The sequence below is a fragment of the Arachis hypogaea genome, chromosome 3, assembly GCF_003086295.3.
Source record: "Arachis hypogaea cultivar Tifrunner chromosome 3, arahy.Tifrunner.gnm2.J5K5, whole genome shotgun sequence".
In the NCBI taxonomy this organism is placed as follows: domain Eukaryota; kingdom Viridiplantae; phylum Streptophyta; class Magnoliopsida; order Fabales; family Fabaceae; genus Arachis; species Arachis hypogaea.
Window position 1 is genome coordinate 5,497,619 of NC_092038.1, and position 20,895 is coordinate 5,518,513.

Genomic DNA, 20,895 nt, shown 5'->3' on the forward strand with positions numbered 1-20,895 from the left:
AGTCAAATTTACTAAAGTATATGTTATTTAATTTTGAAGAAAGTATCGTTTTTGTTTCCAACGTTTGGAATAAATCTTAAAATTATTTCTAACGTTTAAATCGTCTTATTTAAATTTTTGATGTTTTAAAATTCTCTCAATGTTGTCCTGCCGTTAGTGATCTATTGATAGAATTGATGGTGGGACACAATTGAGACAATTTTAAAATGTTAGCGACTTAAATAGGACGAAAATGTTGGGGATAAAAATAATACATTACCAATTCAAGATTTTTACTCATAATAAATACTTGTAAAATGACTAGTAGTTAACTTTTGAAAAAAAAATGAATATGATATATAATGAAGTATAAATTATACCTTTTTGAAATAAAATTTAATTTTATCATTCAATAATATTAATTTTTTACGATACATAGTTATTCAATTATTTTTTAATTACATCTAAGTAAATTAAGTAAATTTATCTTTTTTCTAATTTTACTTTTAAAAATTCTTACTCATCATAAATTTTTTATAGAATGACTAGTACATAAACTTTCAGAAAAGAGAAAAAGAGCAAAGTACATATACAATAGAATATAAATTATACCTTTTTAATTAAGAGAAAAATTAAAAAATAAATTAAATAATTATCTATACTAAAAAATTAAAATTATTAAAGAAAAAAATTAAAATTTATTTAAAAGTTAAAAATAAAATTTAATTAAATTAAACATTAAAGGCATTTGGTATATTAAAGAGTAAAAGATATAATTTATAATTTATTATATATGTATCATGGTCTTTTTTTTCTCTAAACTATATACTAGCCATTTTATAAATATGAGTAAAAATCTTGAATTTGTAATACAATTCATTTCATTAAAATTCACTGTCATTTTATTTGATTTGATAATTCTTCTAAGAGTAATATATCGTTTTTGTTTCTAACGTTTCTGTTATATTTAAATTTCTAACGTTTCAAAATTATCTCAATTTCATCCCACCGTTAATTCTGTTAACAGATTACTAATGGCAAGACAATGTTGAGACGATTTTAAAATGTTAAAACCTTAAATAGGATGATTTAAATGTTAGGGACAATTTTAAAACTTACCCTAAATATTACGGACAAAAACGATACTTTATTCTTTAATTTGTATAGAATAAAAGTGTGTATGTTTCAAAAATAAAATGTATTGTGTATAACAAAAAATTATACATAAATGCATATATTATTTAATTTATTTTTAATATATATTTTATATTAATAATTAATTTAGTGATTAATTTTTAATATAATATAATTAAAATATGAGAAAGTATAGGGAGTCAATGACCTAAGTATATAATGTATACAATAGAGGTTTAGGAAGTATTAGAGATATGACCATTAGTGTTACATTGTCTTATCAGGTTACGCTTTTGGGATAAGTGGGTTTCATAACATGGTATTAGAATTCTAGATCCAAAAGGTCAAGGATTCGATTCTTGGTAAACTCCAAAATCAACTTAAGTTTTTGGGATGAGTGATTTTATGACATGAGATGTTTATTATCTCTGGTATCCAGATGGTTATTTTGGATAGTATGGGTGATGTTCATTTTATTCATGGACAAAAAATTTAACACATTGTACACATTGTATGTTTAGACCATTGGCTCCCTAGCACTATCCTTAAAATATACTCCCAAGTCCCAACAACCCACCCCCTCATAGTGACCGTCAACCCCCAACTCCCAACAGTAAAACCCTTCTTTTGGAGCTTTGGTGAAACTTTATGTACACGGATTTAGCACTCAGAATCCGACCATGATATGCAGGAAACCATCTTTCCACTTCACATGACAAAGTATCACATATTTTATATTTACATATATGTCAATACATACATTATTCACGTGGTACTTAAAAGTGCGTGTACGTAGAACCTGAAAATGCAAATTAGAGAAAACCCACCGTTTCTTCCTTCTAGAATCAATCCTATTTTTTGTCATATCGATGCAAATTCTTAGATGGGAATGTCCCACACCTCGTCACGAAACCATCAAATTTGAGACTTCAAACTACAAGCTAATTAAGAAAGCTTGAAAACTACACAAAGCAGTAAACCCCACCGTTTCTTACATCCTAGAATCAGTACAAATTTTTTTTTTCATTTCCATTCCAGCCCTTAAATGGGAACGTTCCAGGTTCCACCACGTCGCTAAAACAGGCGGCAAAGCTTAAAACTTTAAGCTAATCAAAAGGGGGAAAAAAAAAGAGTAGAATTTTGCGACTTCTTCAAATCTTTTAATTATTTATTTATTTTTATTTCGGGAGCCATGGTGCATGAATGGTTTAGTTACCACTGAGTGATCGATTTTCACGGGAATTTCTGGCATGGCGAAGGAGGTTGAGGTGGCGAGACGCCCATTTGGCAAGGGTTTTGCGGAGCTTGAACGACGGAGAGAGCGGATGGTGAGGTTTAACTAAAGGAGGGATTTGTCAAAAATAAAGTTTTTTAAGAGAATAACAGTTTTAAAAATTTATTATAGCAATAATTAAAAATGATTTTTAAAACAATTTTATTTTTTTAAAATCATTGAATTAATATAACATTTTATTTAAGAGCCGATGATTCAAAATGGGTGATTCTACGTGACTAAATAATTTTGATAATTAAGTTTAACTAAATTAATTTAATAATTTACTGATACAATATAACTTAATTGAAAAAAGGAAGAGATACATATATAAAAAGAAGAAAAAATAATATGATTAAACTTAGTTATAAACCAATCATGCTACGTTAATTAAGGTATTAGTAAATAATAACTAACTATTAGTTGAGTTACAAATAAGTTAATAAAAATATATAAAATTAGATGAAAAAATATTTAAAATTAAAAAAAATATATTTAAAATCAAATGTAAACAAATTTCTAAAATTATTATTGTAAAAAGAATATTCAAAATCTAACAAAAAAATATTTAAAATTTAAACATAATAAAAATGTTTTTAATTATAATAAAAAAATCATCAATTTTGCAGGTTTCTTATACTTGAATTTTAAATATTTAAAATTTAGATGTTTTAGATATTTTTTTTTGAAAATGTACAATAAAAAATAAATAAAAAATATTAAAAAAGACATCATTTTAAATATTTTTTATATTCAAATTTTGGATGTTTATATTTTAGAGGTAGATGTTTTTTTCTAAGAATGTATCCATCGTTATTGTCAATGCGTTCACATAGTGTTTTATTATCTGTCACCGACCATTCTTTTGTCTTACCATTTAAAAGAAACATCTAAAAAAGCACGACAGGTAACATCTAAAATTATTTTGAAAAGAAAATACAAATAAAACATAGCAAAAAGAAACCTTCGAAACTTAATAAAAATTATAAAATATTAAAAAATTTAAAATTATTAAAGAAAACATTCGAAATTTAATAAAAAAACATCTAAAATTAAATTAAAAAAAGATATCCAAAATTATTTTAGAAATATCTAAAACTTAATAAAATAAAAATTTAAAATTATTAAAAAATATATTCAAAATATAACAAAAGAAAAAACATTTGAAAATTAATTTAAAAAATCATTAAAAATCTAAAAAAATATAAAACAAACAAACGTCCAAAACCTATAAAAAATCTAAAATTATTAAAAATAATAATTCAAAACTTAAAAAGGAGAAGAAAAAGAGCATGAAAATTATTTCGAAGAACAAGAAGATAAGAAATAGTGGTAAGAAGCAGCGAAAAACATTATAATAGAATTGATTTTCTATATTTTTTCGTTACTAAAATATCTTCTTCAAATAATATTTTTCGTATATATATTTTTTACAATCATTATAAAAAAATAAATAATAAAATATAAAAATATAAAATATTTTTAAATTCACACGTTTAAGTATGGAATTGATTTTATTTATTTTTTAGGTAATTATTTAAATAAAAATGATAAAAATATTTTTTATAAAGATACTTTATTTAAAAATATAACTTATTTATTTAGCTATATTTTAAATAAAGACAACACTTTTATAAATATTAAAATTTAATCTAAAAATATATCATCTAAAGATTAAAAATAAAGAATTTTTACATAAAAATAATTATAAAATCTTCGTCGTAGTATCACCTTTATCTTATACAATATTATCGTCATCATTAGAAAGCATCATGGACCTGTATAAATGTATGATCAAAGAAACCACATCATGCATATATCACACATCACTCAAAACAAGACCTCCAAATAAGGCCAAATCTTGATGGAATTCTTTGACTTTATTCTTATTTTTGTAGCCATTGCCTCATTCTTATTCATCCACACTTGGAGGTCTAATAGAAAAAATCCCATAATTAATTTGCGCTTCTTTGGTATGCTACCATCAGTTTTATGTAATCTTTCCAATATCCATGATCACGCAACAACCACTTTGAAGCAATGTGGAGGTACTTTTTTGTTCAAAGGTCCCTGGTTCACAAACCTCAACTATCTCATCACCAGTGATCCTATGAATGTGCACCACATTACTAGCAAGAACTTTGACAACTACATCAAAGGCTCTGAGTATTATGAGATCTTTGAAATACTCGGAGATGGCATCTTTAACACTGATTCTCACAAATGGAAGCATAGCAGGAACATACTTCATTCATTGTTCAGACAAAACTCGTTTGAGAGTTTAGTTGTGAAAACCATTCATAAGAAGCTCCACAGTTGCCTAGTTCCACTTCTCAACGATGTATCAGAATCAGGAACTGTTGTGGACTTGCAAGACATCTTTCAGAGAATCAGTTTTGACAACATCTGCTCCATAGTGTTGGGGTTTGATCCTAAATCCCTTCCTAACAAGCTCATCGAATTCCCGGAAGTTGCTTTCGAGAAAGCTTTCAACTTGGCGGAGGATGCAATATTCTACAGACACCTTGTCCCAAGGTTTTTATGGAAGCTTCAGAAATGGCTCCAAATTGGACGAGGGAAGACCTATACTGAATGTGAAAAGATAGTTGACCAATTCTTGCATCAGTGCATATCATCCACATTCCAAGAACAAAGCAAAGTCAAGTGCACCAAAGATGATGATGAACCAACATTTAACATGCTCAAAGCTCTTGTGGAGGAAAGTGGAATGGAACAAATAGATCGCAAGTTTCTAAGAGATAATGCATTGACTCTGCTAGTAGCTGGAAGGGATACAATTAGTTCAAGTCTCAGTTGGTTTTTCTGGCTAGTTTCAACCCACCCTGTTGTTGAAGCCAAGATCCTTGAAGAAATCAGAGCAAACTTTATAACCAAAGAAGAATATCGGCTCATCACTTCAAGGGTAGAAAATCTTAACAAGCTAGTTTACCTGCATGGAGCTATGTGTGAAGCATTGAGACTTTTTCCTCCAGTTCCTTTCGAGCACAAATCTGCAGTTAAATCTGATATACTCCCTAGTGGACATCGTGTTAATGCAAATAGTATGGTAATTTACTCTCTATATTCAATGGGAAGAATGGAACAAACATGGGGAGAAGATTGCTTGGAGTTCAAGCCAGAAAGGTGGGTTTCTGAAAAGGGAAGCATCATACACATACCATCTTACAAGTTCATAGCTTTCAATGCAGGACCAAGAAGTTGTTTGGGTAAAAATATAACCTTTATTCAGATGAAGATCATGGCCATTGCTTTGCTGTGCAATTTTCAGTTTGAGGTGGTGGAAGGGCATAATAATGTGTGTCCATGTGTTTCTGTTGTGCTTCACATGAAACATGGCTTGAAGGTCAAGGTTACTAAAAGAGGCATTATTAATTAGATTTAGGGGCATCTTCTATAATCTATATGATAGGATTCCATTATTGTACGAACATTATAGATCATATTGTCATGTGTATAAGATAAATAAGTGAAGTAAAAAGCATATCGTCAGCTAATGTATTTATTTTCATCATCTTCACAGAGTTTGTATTTGATATTGATATATATATATATATGTCACGTCTCTGGGAACACATCTTTCCAAATCAAATACTGAATAAAAATTTAATTTCCTTTTAATTTTTTTTGGGTGAATTTTTTGTTAATTCAGTTTTAACCACAACATATTTTTGTGTTTCAATAACAATTTTACTGTCATTGACAAAGTTAAACCGAGAGTCAAGCGACCTCCAACTCTCCAAGTGTCAGGCACCTGTTGGTTCAGAGAGTTTAGCGATTGTAACCATTGAACCTTAACTGCCACTATAGACGGCACCATATATGCCATCTATTTGTGTTGGTGGAATATATAAACGAGAGATTTTAGCCTAGATTAAAATTGCCTTGGACATCATATTTTCATCCAAAATTTTAAATTAACGAGTTTATGGGTCTTTTATATTATATATCTTTTACTTAATCCATTTTCAACTGTTGTAAGACTTCATTTCTTATTCTTTATATTTTAACATTTTGTTATGGTAAAATTTTCTATATTTGGATATATATAACAGTTTAGAATATGTAATTTTGTTTATAGAATATTTAATCTATTTCATTTAATAACATTGAATCTAAATCAAGCACCATATATATAACTTATTGTTTCACATCATTTTAAAAAAAGCGTGGAAATAAGATCAAGCAAGACATATGTCATACTTTAAAGGGTCATTATAAATTCCCACTAGAAGCTATTTTTTAGAAAGAAAAAAAGTTTAAGCACAAGCAATTTTAATTTATATTCGTTAATATTTTTAGTTATCATTCTAATATTTTTAGATTAATAATTTAGGTCACCAAGTCATTACTCCCATTTTTATGAGAGAATAATATTAACCAAAATAAAAATATTTACAAATTGAACCCCACTATTTTAATTTTGAAAAAAAACTAATAATTAAAATTTTGTCTTTTTAATTTTTCTTTTACAAATTTTTTCAATCCTTTAATCACAATTTCAGAGATGAGACAGTTATCTCTGCTAGAATTTTTTCACTAATATTCATGTTCTTGTTCCATTTCTATAGTTACTACTATCGTTGTTGCTGCCTGCACTTAGCACTGTCGCTACAACACCACACTTTTTGCACTACAAAAAATACCATTAAAATCAATGGCCAAATCGACGGCTTTGCCATCAATAATATTAAAAATCAATGGTAAAATCGACGATTTTAGCTGTCACTTTAAAATATGTCGATTTTTCAAAAAACTAATAAAATCAACGGCTTTTCATGCTGTCGATAAACTTTCAATAAAATCGACAGTTACCGTGTCGATAATATATGTAAATTCTATTAAATTAGTAAGAAAATTAGAAATGTCAATATTATATTAAATTAGGATAGAGCTAATTAAAACGAGAATTTTAACATTAATTTTAATGAATTTCCCCCAAAGCCCAACCCACAACCCATTAACCAAATGAGCTTTAGCTCATTTCATCCCAAACCAAGGAAACACGTTCTTGGAAAGGGAGAGCAAGGAAGAAATGTTTCAAACCCTTGAATCCATTCCAACCTCCATAACTTTCTGCTCCGAGTTTCGATTGCCGTACCGTTTGTGGTCACGCGACTACCACGTCGAGCTCTACGATTCTACCGGAACAATTTCATAGGTAAGCCACTCTATCATCCCAGTTCTTCTACCCCTTAAATTTCAAAAATCTTGAATATCCATGTTTGAGATTTTGTTGAATTTGGTACTTTAGGTTCGATCTAGCTTGCGAGGATTAGTGGACTTGGTTCTATTGGTTTGTGGGTACGGTAAGGATCACTAATCCTAGTTAATTTCTTGGTTTTAGTGTGTTGGATACTAAAATTGAGTGTGTATGTGTGATATATATGCATTAGGCTTGTATATGTGTATGTTAGAGCTTGCTTGAATACATTGGAGGCTTGGTGGAGTTTGGAAGACCTTGCATTGGAGATTTTGAACCTTGAGGGTTGTGTTTGGTGCCTTGGTGGTGTTTCGAGAAATACGGTGAAATCAACCAAAGTATGATTTAGGTTTCGGGTATTTAATATATAATGTTCTATGAAACCTTAGGCTAGAGGACCATAGAATAGGTTGGAATGATTAAGCATGTTGAATGTTAGTGTTTGTGATATTAATGGTTGACGACATAGATTGAGTATGTGTTAGTGATTATAATTATGTTGAAATTAAAAGCCAAAGTGGTATTTGAACAAAGATTGGTTTGTTGGTAAGGTTGTTTGTGCATAATTGGTGGTTGTTTATAGTCTTAATATTTAAAGTGAGAATTTAGGTGTAAAATAATTGTGTAATGTAGATGTATACTGGATGATAGATGGGTGTAGAATTATGTTGATGTGATATTGCATGTTGAGGATTGATTTTTAAGTGTGGAGTGGTTGATATTTGTATGGTAAATCAATGAAATAGGGGTTGAAAGATTTTTGTAAAAATTTGGTTTTTGGACGGATTTCGGCGAGTCATAACTTGGCTTCCAGACCTTCGAATGATTTTAAATTTATTTTATATGAAAATTGGGTCTGTGAAGTTTATGCCGTTTGAAGAACGACCGAAAGTTCGGAGGGTAAAACTAAAAATTCTGCAGCATTAAGCACTTTGTTGATCCTGCTCAGCTTGCGTACGCGACCACTACACGCGATGCGACCAAACTCTTCGGGTTTGGGTGCTTGCGTATGTGACCACCTGCACGCGACGCGGCTAACCTCTTCGGGTTGGGATACTCGCGTACGCGAGCAAGATTTTTCGCACGTTCACGCGTACGCGTGTGGCCCCTATTCCAGCTAGGGGTGGAAAAAGGCCAGGCGGCCTGCCAGGGGCCTGTTATAAAATAGGCATAGGCTCAGACTTTTATAAAAGTCTTATTATGTTAATAGGCCAGGCACAGGCTCATTAATTAGCCTTATTGGCCTGTCAAGCGTGCATGGGCCTGTTAATACATAATAACATATAAATAATTTTTTATTATTAATAAATTATGAGATATTTTAAATTTATTATATTTAATTATAAATAGTTTTGTATATTTTAAATACTTTAAAATTTAAAATTTTTTATAAATATTAAATATGACATATTCCATATAAATATGTTTATTAAAAAATAATTTTTTAAAAATAATATTTTTATTTTTATAAAAAAAATTATCAGACCTTTTAACAGGCTTCACGCCCTGTCAGGCTGAATAATATGCCAGGCTTAGTACTTTAAAAAAAGCCTATAGCAAGCTACAAGTCAGGCTCAAGCCAATTGACTACCTGACAGGTCAGGCCTGTTAAGAGCAAAGCCTGGCCTGTTTTCACCCCTAGTTCCAGCAAAAATAAATTTTGTGTTTTTAAGTCAAATTTCAAACTTCTAAATCTCTATTTTCATCATTTTAGCCTCAAATTATAGTGTGAGCTCTAGTAGTAAGATGGAGATAGGGAATTGAGATAACTTGGGGGCGAAGTAAAGTAGGAAAAGTGGTGAAGTAAATATGAAAATGAGTACATTTGGAGTTTATATGATACTATGGCCTATATGATATGATTATGCAAAGATTACAATGACTATGAACATTATTTGGCATTATGCACTCAATTGATCTGAGATACGAGTTTCTCTGGGCAAAGTACCGTGGCTTACCACCACATATTCCAAGTTGAAACTCGATACTCTGTTGACTCTACGATGTAAGATGTGACCAGGCACTCTAAATTCTTGGGAAGGTTGACCCCCATTGAGCAATTTTATATATTTGAGAAAAAGCTATGCATATACTCTTGGGGATGCGCGTCGGGAGACAGTCCATGGTTTAGTGAACCAGACTTGTCGGGTTGGCTTAATAATTGACAGATGAGCCTTATCAACCATAGGACAGGTGATGAGCGGATAATTTATACGCTTTTTGGCATTGTTTTTAGGTAGTTTTTAGTAGGATCTAGCTACTTTTGGGGATATTTTCATTAGTTTTTATGCTAAATTCACATTTCTGGACTTTACTATGAGTTTGTGTATTTTTCTGTGATTTCAGGTATTTTTAGGCTGAAATTGAGGGACCTGAGCAAAACTCTGATAAAAGACTGACAAAGGACTACTGATGTTGTTGGATTCTGACCTCCCTACACTTGAAATGGATTTTCTAGAGCTACAAAACTCCAAATGGCGCACTCTTAACGGCGTTGAAAAGTAGACATTCAGAGCTTTCCATCAATATATAATAGTCCATACTTTATTCGAGATTAGACGACACAAACTGCGCTCAAATCCAGTTTCATACTGCATTCTGGAGTCAAACGCCAGAAACACGTCACGAACCAGAGTTAAACGCCAAAAACATGTTACAACTTGGCGTTTAACTCCAAAAGAAGCCTCTACATGTGTAAAGCTCAAGCTTAGCCCAAGCACACACCAAGTGGGCCCCATAAGTGGATTTCTGCATCAATTACTTAATTCTGTAAACCCTAGTAGCTAGTCTAGTATAAATAGTAGCTTGCTTCATACCAACAATCTCCGTGGGATCGACCCTTACTCACGTAAGGTTTATTACTTGGACGACCCAGTGCACTTGCTGGTTAGTTGTGCAAAGTTGTGAAGAAAGTGCTGAGTTAGTAGATGCGCATACCAAGTTGAATGCCATTATTAGAGATCATAATTTCGTGCACCAAGTTTTTGGCACCGTTGCCGGAGATTGTTCGAGTTTGGACAACTGACAATTCATCTTGTTGCTCAGATTAGGTAATTTTCTTTTTGTTTTATTTTCAAAAATCTTTTCCAAAAATCTTTAAAAAAAAAATTTCCCTTTGTTTTCGAAAATTATTCTAAATTTTTAAGAATGAATTCTAGAGTTTCATGGTAACACGTTGACGCCTGGCTGGCTGTAAAGCCATATCCAAATTCTTTTGGGTTGAGGCTTCCACTTGTCAACATAAAAGGCATGTATATGGAGTTGGATGAAGTATCAACTGTTGCATGCCTAATTTATATCCTAAAGCTGGCTGGCTATTAAGCCATGTCCAACTCCTGGATTGGAGCTTTAGGCTAACATTGAAAGATTCTTGGAATTCCTATTAAAATTTTGAATTTCTTATTTTATTTTTCCTGTATGTTTTCGAAAAAAATATAAAAATACAAAAAAATTACAAAATCATAAAAATAAAAAATATTTTGTGTTTCTTGTTTGAGTCTTGAGTCAATTTTTAAGTTTGGTGTCAATTGCAAATTTTTATTTTTTAAAAAAAATTTCGAAAATTCATGCATGTATTCTTCATGATCTTCAAGTTGTTCTTGGTAAGTCTTCTTATTTGATCTTCATATTTTCTTGATTTGTGTCTTTTGTTATTTTTCATGTGCATTTTTGCATTCATAGAGTCTAAGCATTGAAAATATCTAAGTTTGATGTCTTGTATGTTTTTCTTTTCTTGAAAATTTTTCAAAATAAGTCTTGATGTTCATCTTGATCTTCAAAGTGTTCTTAGTGTTCATCTTGACATTCATAGTGATCTTGTATGCATCATTGGTTTTGATCCAAAATTTTCATATTTTGGGTCATAATTGTTTTTTTCTCTCTCATCATTAAAAATTAAAAAAAAGTTTATCTTTTCCTTAATTTTCTCATAAATTTCGAAAATTTGAGTTGACTTAGTCAAAAATTTTTAAAATAAGCTATTTCTATTAAGTCAAGCCAAATTTTCAATTTTAAAAATCTTATCTTTTCAAAACTTTTTCAAAAATCAAATCTTTTTAATTTTTCTTACTATTTTTCGAAAATTTTTAATTTGATTTTCAAAATCTTTTTCTTATCTTTAATTCATGATTTTCAAAAACTTTACTAACAATTAATGTGATTGATTCAAAAATTTGAAGTTTGTTACTTTCTTATTAAGAAAGGTTCAATATTTAAATTCTAGAATCATATCTTTTAGTTTCTTGTTAGTCAAGTAATCAATTTTAATTTTAAAAATCAATTCTTTTTCAAAATATCTTTTCTATCATATCTTTTTCAAAATTGTATCCTTTTCAAAAATGTGATTTTAAAATATCTTTTCTAACTTCTTATCTTTTCAAAATTGATTTTCAACTAACTAATTGACTTTTGTTTGTTTCTTATCTTTTTCAAAACCAACTAACTACCTTTCCCTCTCTAATTTTCAAAAATTCCTCACCTTTTTTTTAATTCTTTTTAATTAACTAACTGTTTCAAATTTGAATTTAAATTTTATTTCTTCTCTTAATTTTCGAAAATCACTAACCCTTTTTCAAAATTAATTTTCGAAATTCTCTCCCTCTCATCTTCTTCTATTTATTTATTTATCTACTAACACTTCTCATTACCTCAAGAATTCGAACCTATCCTCCCCCTTGTGTTTGGACTCTTAACTCTTTTCCTTCTTCTATTCTTTTATTCTTCTACTAACATAAAGGAATCTCTATACTGTGACATTGAGGATTCATCTTCTTTTCTCGTTCTCTTCTCTTTCATATGAGCATGAACAAGGAAAAAGGCATTCTTGTTGAAGCTGATCCTGAACCTGAAAGGACTCTGAAGAGGAAACTAAGAGAAGCTAAAATATAACAATCCAGAGACAACCTTACTGAAATTTTTGAACAAGAAAAGGATATGGCAGCTGAACCTAACAACAATAATGCAAGGAGAATGCTTGGTGACTATACTACACCTACTTCCAAGTTTGATGGAAGAAGCATCTCAATCCCTGCCATTGGAGCAAACAATTTTGAGCTGAAACCTCAACTAGTTGCTCTAATGCAACAGAACTGCAAGTTTCATGGACTTCCATTAGAAGATTCCTATCAGTTTTTAACTGAGTTCTTGCAGATCTGTGAGACTGTTAAGACTAATGGAGTGGATCTTGAAGTCTACAGGATCATGATTTCCCTTTTGCTGTAAGAGACAGAGCTAGAACATGGTTGGACTCACAACCTAAAGATAGCCTGGACTCTTGGGATAAGCTGGTCACGACCTTCTTGGCTAAGTTCTTTCCTCCTCAAAAGCTGAGCAAGCTTAGAATGGATGTTCAGACCTTCAAACAAAAATATGGTGAATTCCTCTATGAAGCTTGGAAAAAATACAAGCAGATGACCAAAAGGTGTCATTCTGACATGCTTTCAGAGTGGACCATTCTGGATATATTCTATTACGGTCTATCTGAATTCTCTAAGATGTCATTGGACCATTTTGCAGGTGGATCCATTCACCTAAAAAAATGCCTGCAGAAGCTCAAGAACTTATTAACATGGTTGCAAATAATCAATTCATGTACACTTCTGAGAGGAATTCTGTGAATAATGGGACGCCTCAGAGGAAGAGAGTTCTTGAGATTGATGCTCTGAATGCCATATTGGCTCAGAATAAAATATTGACTCAGCAAGTCAACATGATTTCTCAAAGTCTGAATGGATGGCAAAATGCATCCAACAGTACTAAAGAGGCATCTTCTGAAGAAGAAGCTTATGATCCTGAGAACCCTGCAATGGCAGAGGTAAATTACATGGATGAACCTTATGAAAACACCTATAATTCATCATGGAGAAATCACCCAAATTTCTCATGGAAGGATCAACAAAAGCCTCAACAAGGCTTTAATAATGGTGGAAGAAATAGGCTTAGCAATAGCAAGCCTTTTCCATCATCTTCTCAGCAACAGACAGAGAATTCTGAGCAGAGCACCTCTAACTTAGCAAACATAGTCTCTGATCTGTCTAAGGTCACTTTAAGTTTCATGAGTGAAACAATGTCCTCCATCAGAAATTTGGAGGCACAAGTAGGCCAGCTGAGTAAGAAAATCATTGAAACTTCTCCTAGTACTCTCCCAAGCAATACTAAAGAGAATCCAAAAAGAGAGTGCAAGGCCATTGATATAATCAAAATGGCCAAACAGAGGAAGGGGAGGACGTGAATCCCAATGAGGAAGACCTCATGGGACGTCTCTCAAGCAAGAAAGAGTTCCCTATTGAGGACCTAAAGGAATCTGAGACTCATATAGAGACCATAGAGATCCCATCAAACCTCATTCTGGCATTCATGAGCTCTGAAAACTATTCTTCCTCTGAAGAGGATGAAGATGTAACTGGAGAGCAAGTTGCTCAATATCTAGGAGCCATCATGAAACTGAATGTCAAGTTGTTTGGTAATGAGACTTGGGAAGGTGAACCTCCCTTGCTCATTAGTGAACTAGATACTTGGGTTCAGCAAACTCTACCTCAAAAGAGACAAGATCCTGGTAAATTCATAATACCATGTACCATGGGCACCACGACCTTTGAGAAGGCTCTGTGTGACCTAGGGTTAGGCATAAATCTTATGCAACTCTCCGTAATGGAGAAGCTAGGGATCATTGAGGTACAACCTGCCATATTCTCATTAGAGATGGCATACGGATCACAAAGACAAGCTTATGGATTAGTAGAGGACGTGTTAGTAAAGGTTAAAGGCCTTTACATCCTTGCTGATTTTATAATCTTAGACATTAGGAAGGAGGAGGATGAATGCATCATCCTTGGAAGACCATTCTTAGCCACAGCAGGAGCTGTAATTGATATTGACAGAGGAGAGCTAGTCCTTCAATTGAATGGAGACTACCTTGTGTTTAAAGCTCAAGGATACTCTTCTGCAACCATGGAGAGGAAGCATGAAAAGCTTCTCTGAATACAGAGTCAAACAAAGCCCCCACAATCAAACTCTAAGTTTGGTGTTGGGAGGCCACAACCAAACTCTAAGTTTGGTGTTGAATCCCCACATTCAAACTCTAAGTTTGGTGTTGGGAGTCTACAACATTGACCTGATCACCTGTGAGGCTCCATGAGGGCCCATTGTCAAGCTAGTGACATTAAAGAAGCGCTTATTGGGAGGCAACCTAATTTTTATTCATCTAATTTTATTTTTATTTTATTATTTTTTTTATGTTTTATTAGGTTCATGATCATGTAGAGTCACAAAACAAATGCAAAAATTAAAAATAGAATAAAAAATAGCAGAAGAAAAAGCACACCCTGGAAGAAGAGCTTACTGGCGTTTAAACGCCAGTAAGGAGCATCTGGCTGGCGTTCAACGCCAGAACAGAGCATGAATCTGGCGTTGAATGCCAGAAACAAGCAACAGTTTGGCGTTCAAACGCCAGGATTGCACCCTGAGAAAAGTTGGCGTTTAACGCCAGCAACAAGCATCAGGCTGGCATTAAACGCCAGAAACATGCTACATCTGGGCGTTTAACGCCAGAAATACGCATCAGCCTGGCGTTAAACGCCAGGATTGCATGCAGAGGGCATTTTACACGCCTAATTGGTGCAGGGATGATAAATCCTTGACACCTCATGATTTGTGGACCCCACAGGATCCCCACCTACCTTCAAATTCAAAATCTCCTTCTCACCCAAACCCACCCCACATCTCTCCCTCTCCTCCATATCTTCTTCTTCTTTTATTCTTTCTTCTTTTGTTCGAGGACAAGCAACATTCTAAGTTTGGTGTGGTAAAAGCATAGCTTTTTTGTTTTTCCATAACCATTGATGGCACCTAAGGCCAGAGAAACCTCAAGAAAGAGGAAAGAGAAGGCAATTGCTTCCACCTAGGGGTGCACATGGGCCGGGTGAAGCCGGGTTTGATGGGATCCAGACCCGACCCGAAATATACACCGGGTCTATTTATTAGACCTGAACCCGACCCTAGACCCGATGAAACCAATACACTTTCGGGCCATAATTATACCGGGTGAAAACCGGGTAAAAACCGGGTGAAAATCGGGCCGTTAACATTACATTACGTTGATACCTTCTTGTAAGCTAGCATATAAAAATATTCAAATTTCCAAGACTCCAACCATTATTTAACATGGTAAAATTCACTTAGAAAAATATAACAAGAACCAACAATTCTTTAAAATTAAAGCATAACCACAATCAATACTAAAACAAAACCACAATCAATACTAATATTGTCTAATAATACCAAATATTTAAATCAATTCGAATAACACAATATTATGCATTAGTCTAAAATCTTATGCATTCTAAACATAAAACATTAACTTATAGTTTTATAATGACTAATAACACAAAATATTAAAGTTTACAATACTTAAATTTCACATAAGAATAGTCATGATCCATCACTAATAACACAAAATATTAATTGTGTATGATGACCGGGCTACCGGGCCGACTTCGGGTGACCCGAGCCATGGCCCGGACCCGATCTGAAATAATGACCGGATCTATTTTTGAGATCCTTACCCGACCCTAAACCCGATGAAATCACACCAAATTAGCCCCTAAAGTGTTCGGGACCGGACCGTTAGTGTTACCTTTTTTCTATCAGCTGAAGTTTTTGGGATGAGTGGTATCATGATATGATGTTTATTATCCCTAGTACTCGGTAGTTATTTTAGATAATATGAAAATGTTCATTTTGTAACTCAATAGCCCATTATACACATTGTATAAATAGTCCATTGTCTCCTTAGCGGGATCCTACAACAATACATTACATTTGAACAAAGACTTCTAGCATATCACGTAATTATGCTAAGTTGGGGATAAGACCTCGTATATATGCCTCCATTTTCTGTAGAGAATAGTAAATGACATTCAAGGTTAACCTAATCATCTTATATAAGAAACTGTTTAAACTTATTGCTTTTCATCTTCAAAAATTCAAAATGGATTCCTAACTCCTAAGTTACTACAGAAATTTCATGACAGAGAGCCAGCCTCACTCCTAGTTCTATTATATTCTCTCATTCTGATGCCTACCTCCTCCTTCCCAGTTCCCACGCCCATCTCAAAATTAAAAAAAGGAACAAATTCTGTTACTATTAATACTCCCTCCCCTCACCCAATTCGGTTAGGATTACACCTCCTGACCCCCTCTCACACTTCCCTCACTAACTGAGCCAAGTGGAAGGTTGGTTACAAGGATATTCTCCCTTCCACTTTTTTCTTTCTGCTCTCCAATCTTTTCTTTCTACTGTAATGAAATGGTAATGGTTGAATCTTCCCTCACTTAGGATTAGATACTTCTCCTCTCATCTCATCAGCAATATCTGAGTATGTAACAAATAGTAGTGAAACCTTAATCATAGATAAGGAAATAATTGGATAATAATAGCTAATATCAAAACTAATCCTAAGAGATTATATATTTGGTATGTTAAGATATGATAGAGATATTATAGAATACTCTTTATTTCTAACAAGTACAAAGTTACTCATGGTTGAATTTATAGAGATAGGAAGATCAACCATAAACCACAAAATAAATGCTCCTACCATGATTTCCATTACATCTAAAACAGAAAATTGTAAATAATCTACTTTTTCCAAGCTAAAATTCAATTTATCTATATCAGAAAAATAAAATAAATATGAAAAGAGAGAGGAATAACAACAATAGTTTCATACCTTGATACACCTTCCCATTAATCTCAATTTCGTAGGACTCCATGACCTCTTAAATTGCAACACCAATATCACAAAGGCACACATTAATTACAGCTTCCTGCATAGTAAGGTAAAACATCTTGTAAGATGATAACACAACCTCATTGGTATAAACCCAGAACCAAAAACTAAAAGAATAAAAAAAAACATATGTAGTGGTTCACTAGTTTCCCATCAACAAAATCTTTATCTAAACATTCACATTGTTTTCTATGAAATAGTACACCCTACAACATAGCATAAACTAGCATTACAAATCAATTATTTTTCCATGTCTTCCAAGTTCATAGGATGGCAATGTGTTGATCATTATTCCATCTATTATCTGCTAAAATTACATTGACTGCATGTCATTTTTGGTGACAAGAAGTACCTGATCCAAAACTTGTAATTTATTATATAATATAAAGCTGAGTAAATTTTGATGTCCCAAGATCAAAACAGTAAAACCTAGAAATAAAAAAATATTTTACCATAACTTTTATGATTTTTCAAAATATTCATAGAGCAGCCTTTAAACATGTCAGTTGTCACAGAATGTTAATGTTGTTTTGGATATTGTCAATAAATAGCATATACACTCTAAATCGGATAAGATCAAAATTAAGCGGATAAAGAAACAAAAAAAATACAATAAATTAAAAAAGATAATAACTTAATTAAGCATTAAGGACTTAAAAAACTTTTAAGTATACAAAGTTAAAAACCTGAAACACTTGTGTTGGAAAAAAATGATAACAATGAACTAGTAATTGAAAATCAAATGGTTCATTAATTCTTCTATAGTAAGGTTAAGCATTTTAAATTTGGTATTTTTAATTTCAATTCCTTTTCTCTATAATAAAACCAAGCACTTATTTTATAATATAGGAAAAAAATAGTGTTACTCAACTCCACTCTTTTAAATGGTTGATATCCTAGCTAAACTACTCTCAATATCAACTTTTGATATCAGCGTTTCAAAGTCAAAGGAAAAATCAATTTTAATTAGCAAAGGATATATCTAACATTATGTTTGAGAAGAGATGTATAAAATAATAACACAATTGATTAAGCAATTCTCATATATTTTAGGCAAGATAGCATATATAGTTTGTTATAAGATACTATCACTTATGTCGTCTATTGTTTCAATATATGGCCTTAATTGGTGTACGTTCGGAATTATCAATCAATAAGACAAAATATATATCAATTGGACAATGTTAATTTTTATTAGCAAGTGGAAAAGATCCACAAGGTGACAAGGGACTGGTGAAAAAGAATAATATTATATTTTTTAAGCATAATACTGTCAGAAATTATTTTTAATATTAAAATAGAGATGGGTATTACATTATTGTGAAAATTATTCAACACGCTCTCCACGTATTGGTCAAGATGTTGTCACGTATTGCAACACACCTCCACATGTTAATTTTTCACATGCAAAATTTACCTATTTATAATTACATCAAATAATCTCATTTTCAACAAAAACATCAATATTTTTTCTATATTAAAAAAAATCAGCCTAATGTTGTCTTTTTAAAGTTTTTCTTTTATGATTTGACGCTCGATAAAAAAAGTGGTCAATTTGTTGATATACTAGTGCTAGTGCCTGAAATTCATAGTGAAGACAAATATTCTTCATTTTATTTTAACTAAAAGAGAGATGTTATATTCTAACCAATATTGACATAACTATGATTTATATAGCTTGGTTCTTGGTTATTAAAACAAAATTTTCTCTAACATATATCAAACACAAATTGAAATTAAATTTTATCTAAATTTACAAAAATTATCATAGAAAAAGTAATAAAATAAAATAGAACTTGAGTAGTTTGTAAAGACGGAGATGAAACACAACAATACAAAAGAACCAAAAAATGTGGTGTAATAATGGTAAAAAAATTGGTGACAGTGCTAAGTGTAGGCAGTAACAACAAAGATAGTAATTACAGAGATGAAGCGAGAACATGAGCATTGATACGAAAAATCTTAGCAGAGACAATTGTCTCATCACTAAAATTGTGATTAAAGGGAAAAGGAAGAGTGTAAAAAGCAAAATCAGAAAGTAGTAAAAATAGTTTTGATAAGGGATAGTTTAAATGAATGGTTGGATAAATTTGATAGTTTAGGAGAAAATATAAAACTAATGAAATTTGAATGTGTTAGCTCATTTGACTACAATAAGTTCTATCATGGCCTATCATAGGCTCCTAAAATTAAATTGGTTAATCAATTCTTTTAGATATTTTCAGGTACTAGATATTATCGTAGATATTTTTAGATATTATTCTTAGTATTTCTAACATTTAAATTATTTATTTATTTTTTAGATTTTTTTATCATAATATTAAATATTTATTTACAAAATATGATTATGAAAATCTAGATATTTCTACAAATGGTTAGTATAGTTAATATGGAAGAATAACGTGACAAACTTTAAAAAATGATATAGATTAAATAACATGCAAAAGACTTTAGCTAAAGATTAAATAACTGAAAATATTTTGGAGATGATAAAAAATCAGTCTAAAACTGATTATGAGTTTATCAACTTAAATAATTAGACCGCGTGAAAAGCTATATATACATAAGTGTTATATTGAACCAAACTAATTTATTTGGTTTAGTAATAATCATCTCACTCGTCTAATATAAAAAAATATAATATTAAATCATAAATAAATTGTATTAATCATGACATATATTTGAATGCATACTTTAGTATTTTATTTTAAATTTTCTAACAATAAAAATGTTTGATTATTCTAATGGTCTTTTTTAATTATAATTTTACTAAATTTTTAATTTTATAATTTTGTCTTTCTTAACGTATAATATTTTTTTGTAAATTACACTACAAAAAAAGAGACATAAAATAACACTAATATTACAGTGATTCTATAAAACCGTCATAATATTTGGGTATTACGACATTTTTTTGTGGTGCCATAATTAATTTATACTTGATAGCAATTTTTGTGGATTCTGACTATTTTAAAATGTCATTATCACATTATATAAAGAGTAAAGTATCGTTTTTGTCCCCAACGTTTGGGGTAAATCCCAAAGTTGTCCCTAACGTTGTCCCTAACGTTTCAATCGTCTTATTTAAGTTCCTGACGTTTCAAAATTGACTCAATATTGTCCTGCCGTTAGGGATTCGTTAACAGAATTGACGGTGGGACAAAATTGAGACAATTTTGAAACGTTAGGGAATAGGACGAAAACGTTGGGAACAAAAACGATATATAGAAATAAATTTTAATTTTATCCTTCAATAATATTAATTTTTACTGTACATAATATTCAGTTATTTTTTAAATTACAGTTAATCACATTACTTTCATTCTAAATAAATTAATTTTTTATAATTTTATTCTTAAAGTAATGTAATTTTTTATAAATAAATAAATTTTACACTTTCAATCTAAATAATGTAATTTTACTTTCATTACTTAATCACATTACTTGTAATTTTTTTTAATAATTTTACACTTTCATTCTAAATAAATTAATTTTTTTAT

At 31.2% G+C, this 20,895-nt stretch overlaps 1 protein-coding gene across 1 annotated transcript; it reads left to right on the top strand.

The window, feature by feature from the left end:
* The first annotated feature begins 4,220 nt into the window (after positions 1-4,220).
* LOC112789039 (alkane hydroxylase MAH1-like) lies at positions 4,221-5,918 on the top strand. Its single transcript, XM_025830759.2, has one exon. It carries the CDS (start codon positions 4,251-4,253, stop codon positions 5,781-5,783), a length of 1,533 nt encoding a protein of 510 aa, XP_025686544.1. The 5' UTR covers positions 4,221-4,250; the 3' UTR covers positions 5,784-5,918.
* The last annotated feature ends 14,977 nt before the right edge of the window (positions 5,919-20,895 follow it).

Coding starts and splice junctions, on each gene's coding strand:
- LOC112789039 (XM_025830759.2), top strand. CDS start 4,251: ATGGAATTCTTTGACTTTATTCTTATTTTTGTAGCCATTGCCTCATTC.